This window comes from Spermophilus citellus, assembly GCF_964194105.1.
Source record: "Spermophilus citellus genome assembly, chromosome: 17".
NCBI lineage: Eukaryota > Metazoa > Chordata > Mammalia > Rodentia > Sciuridae > Spermophilus > Spermophilus citellus.
In genome coordinates, this window is record NC_138199.1 from 54,272,237 (window position 1) to 54,276,602 (window position 4,366).

General features: G+C 53.8%; 1 protein-coding gene across 1 annotated transcript; it reads right to left on the bottom strand.

The window, feature by feature from the left end:
* Positions 1 to 591: 591 nt before the first annotated feature.
* KRT36 (keratin 36) lies at positions 592 to 3,989 on the bottom strand (the record flags this gene model as incomplete). Its single annotated transcript, XM_081272111.1, has 7 exons — positions 592 to 781; positions 1,167 to 1,387; positions 1,565 to 1,690; positions 1,781 to 1,942; positions 2,388 to 2,544; positions 2,797 to 2,879; positions 3,546 to 3,989. 7 exons carry the CDS (start codon positions 3,987 to 3,989, stop codon positions 592 to 594), a joined length of 1,383 nt encoding a protein of 460 aa, XP_081128237.1.
* Between the last annotated feature and the right edge of the window lie 377 nt (positions 3,990 to 4,366).

The window sequence follows — 4,366 nt, forward strand, 5'->3', positions numbered from 1 at the left end:
TGGGGCAGCAGGATGGTAGGATCTGGGCAAGGCGGGAGAACTGGAAAGAACGTGAGGAAGTCTCACTCGATCCAGGCAGAGCTTCCAAGAGAACTGGCCCGGGAGCCTTTGCCTTTCTCCAGACTGCCCTCAAGGGCATGCCAATGGGCAGAGCCTAGCAGGGAGCTGTGGCCAGCGCCCATCCACATGGGATCAGTGCCTGTTCTCGTGGACTAGGCCTGAGGATCCCTGTTATCAAGTATTTTGAATCACTGTCACCTCCAATCCCTCAGAGCCAGAGTAGACAGATCTGAAACCAAACCCCACAACTTTCCTGCAACCCCTGCTTGAACACCCCTGCTATCCAACCACAGAAGAATCAACAGAAGCAGCCAGGGTCAGGTGTGCTGAGCAAGAGACCACACTTTATTAGGGATGTTTCCAGGGGAACCTGGTTGCACATGATGCCAAAAGCACAGTTAAGACCAGACGCATGACACAAGAAGAATTTTGGTAGAAAAGCCTGCTAAGCAGAGTACCCCCCCCTCTAGGGGACTGAGGGGTCATTTAGCAGCCAGGAGCCAGAGGGGGCTTCCTGGGGGCCGAGCCTGATCACAGCGGGCGGGGCAGCACATGCTCCCTGGAGGAGATGACTTTCCCATCCCTTATCTCCTCGGTGATGGTGCGGATCTGGGTGCTGATCTGAGGACCCGCCGGGGTGCAGGGCATGGTTGGGGCGCAGGGAACACAAGGAACTCTCATGGCAGGCTTGCAATCCGTGGCACAAGGGTGAGGAGGAAGCCTGTGGAAATAACGTCATGTAGGATTCACTTGATATTGGGGCATTGGGCTGAGAATGATGTGAAACAAATGTAGGGGATCAAGTGAGATGGGTGGGTAATAACAAAGATAGGTCTCAGACTATTTCAGTGCCTCTGAAATCCTGAAGCATGGAAAGATAGAACTGCAGAAAAGACTAGAAATTCCCAAGCAAAAACAATGGTTCGAGAAGCAGGGTGAGTGCTGGGTTGGTGCATCCTCTGGGCATTATCAAAGCCCAGGGCAAGAAGGACCCTCCAGTGGATTTGGTTCCATCCCTTTCATCTTTGCAACAACCACTTCAGGGTCTGATGCCTCCCACTTGGCCCTTTCCCCACCCCAGCCCTTGGGACCCATGGGCCACTCACTTGCAGTCTTCTCCCTCCAGCAGGCCCCGGTAGGTGTTGATCTCACACTCCAGCCGAGCCTTGACATCCAGCAGCACCTTGTACTCCTGGTTCTGCCGCTCCAGATCACAGCGGATGTCGGCCAGCTGGGACTCCACATTGGTAATCATACATTGCATCTGGCCCAGCTGCGAACTGTAGCGGGCCTCCGTCTCTGCCAGGGTGGATTCCAAGGAATTTCGCTGCATTGGGAAAGAGGAAGAGCTACCAAGGGGAAGGTATCCCACCCAGACACCCACAGCCCTGGGGTATCTGCACATGGTTTGTGATCAGGCCCCAGGATAGCCCACATGCTGAGGCTGGTGGGCCAGGGAGCCTGCCATGAACTGTGACCAGTCACTCAGGCAGATGCCACCCACCATGCTATGCTGGGCCTGCAGCTCAATCTCCAGGGCGTTGACCGTGCGTCTCAGCTCAATGATCTCTGTCTGACAGGTCTGAAGCTGCTCTGAGCTGGACACCACCTGCTGGTTCAGCTCCTCAGTCTGCAACACACGAGAAGATTCAGGGCATGGTCAGACCAGGTGAAGCTAATTTAAAGAGGGCCCACACCCCAGGAGCTGCCCTAGGCACACCTGGGTGTTGAACCAGGCCTCCACATCTCTGTGGTTATTCTCCACCAGGGCCTCATATTGGCATCTCATATCATCCAGTATCTTGTTGAGATCCACAGGTGGGGCGGCATCCACCTCCACGTTCAGTCGGTCCCCAAGCTGGCAACGGAGTGCATTGACTTCCTGCAGAGAGAAAGCAAGACATCTCAGGCCGTAAGAAGGATGCTGGCTTAGTGATTCAACTGACCTCCCTCTCTGCCAGCTGTGTACCATAGGACAGGATGCTTAACTGGGTCTCCCTGTGGACATACACCTACTTCCTCCTGGGGATTTGGGAGATTTAGGTGAGATGGTATAAACGCCAGGCAAATAGAATTGTCATCAGGCACCATAACCTAATTGGAGATTAGTGTCGTGGGCAGAGTGAGGACTTTGTGACTTAACCTCTTTGTGCCTCAGTCTTCTCATCTGTAAAGTAGAGCTTGAATAGCTGAGTCACTCTTGGGATTACTATGAGGATGATGTTTTAGTGTTTCATTTAGTTCCTGACACACAGTAAGCTCAAGGGCTGGCAGAGTTTCCCTCAGCTGGATGGGACACTTTGGGGATCAGGTGGCCCCAGCCTCACCTCCTCGTGGTTCTTCTTGAGGCAGAGCAGCTCCTCCTTCAGGGACTCCACCTGTATCTCCAGGTCGGCCTTGCACAAGGTCAGCTCATCCAGGAGCCTGTGTAGGCCGTTGATGTCAGCCTCCACCAGCTGCCGCAGGGACAGCTCCGTCTCGTACCTGCAGACATAACCCTGCTGAGTCTGCTGCAAGGGAAGTCACACATAGGCAGGGGACCGTGCCCTGCTGCCCAGCTGCAGTGACTGATTTGGGGTCAGTAGCATGGTGGTCCTTTGCCTCAGGAGATATTAGTGCCAACTTTTCCCATTTTGTACTCCAGCTGGTGTTATTCCACCCTGTAAGTTCCCAAAAGCAGGGGACAGAGATGAGGCGGCAGCAGCAGAGCAAACCTCCCCTGGTCAAGCCACTCACTTGGTCCGGAAGTCATCAGCAGCCAGCTTGGCATTGTCGATCTGCATGACTAGCTGGGCATTCTCCGCCTTGGTCAGCAGGATCTGGGGAACAGAAGGCTTCTCATGAACTGGGGAAGGCCCAGCAGTGGGGAGGCAGGTACCTGGATCACAGAGGCCATGCCTCTAAGTATGGGCAGCACCTCATGCTTCCTGAGCCTGGACCCCAGGCATGAAGGTACCATTGGCCCCAGGAGAGGCATTATAAGGACCTCAGCCCTGGCATCTATAGCCTCTTGGTGGCACAGTGTGATATACCAGGGTGAGGCAGACTTGGGTTCATGTTCTGTATCCAACATGCTCAGGCTGTATGATGTTTGGCAAGTTACTAAACCCTTCAAAATTCAACCTCCTTATCTATTCAATGAGTCAAGTAATACTCATCTCTCCAAGACCAGGAATAAATAAATCAGCGGATATGAAATTGTCAGGCACAGTTCTATACCCAGTAGGGGCTCAGTACATGTTCCTTCTCTCCCTGTAACTGAGCCTCTGAGGAATGGCTGACAACAGGGTACAAACCAGAGACCTGTGGAGAATCCTGGGTCCTCCAGGAAACCAGGGTCCTAGAGAGCAAAGCTTGTCTGTCTTTCCAGGAAAATTCCCTGTTTATTCCCTAAGCGAAAGTCCCACCTGGGAAGGTCTTGGAATGCGACAGGACCCTCCCAGCAGCAGAGCTGCTCAGCTGGAGGGAGATCAGGTCCCCAGTACCTTCTGCTGGAGATCCTCAATGGTCTTGAAGTAGGACTGGTAGTCCGGGCAGATGTACGGGATCTGACACTCGTACCACTCGCGGATGCGGCTCTCCAGCTCCGCGTTCTCCCTCTCCAGCTGGCGCACCTTCTCCAGGTAGTTGGCCAGGCGGTCGTTCAGGAACTGCATGGTCTCCTTCTCATTGCCGTTGAAGGAGCCCTCACAGAACCAGCCCCCGGTCCCAGCAAAGCCAGAGGACAGGTAGGAGCCAGGCAAGCAGCTCCCCAGGCCAGGGAGGCCCATTCTGAAGGAAGAGATGGATCCCGAAGCACCAGCAAGACCGGGGACCCTGCAGGACCCCAGGGAGCGGATGGAGGACACCCGAGAAAGGCCACCTGCTGTGCCACAGAGGCCCTTGACAGACCCAGAGGAAAAGGTCGGGGTGCAGATCTGGGTGGCCATTGGTGCCAGCAGAGAAAGGTTGCAGTTTAGCGCTGAGCTTGGGTTCTGGACTCCCGAGGCCTGTCTGGCTGTTTATATACACTCTCTATGGGGTGTTGGCATGTTACACTTCTTTAGCTCTTGGGAAAGCCTTTTCCTAACCCAGAAAGCTAATTGCATTAGAATGTGATTTTCACGACCCATCCAGAATTCCTTGCCTTGTAAAAAAAAAAAAAATTGTTGATTTGGTTTGCTAAGTCAGGACTCTCCTCCGTTGTCATTTCCTAGCCGACTGAATTTTATTGCCTCTTCAAAGAGTCGTTGCACCAGATCCCATAAACTGGGAGTGGCCTCAGACATGACATTGGAGACCTGACTTCCCTATCTGCCTTCCCCTG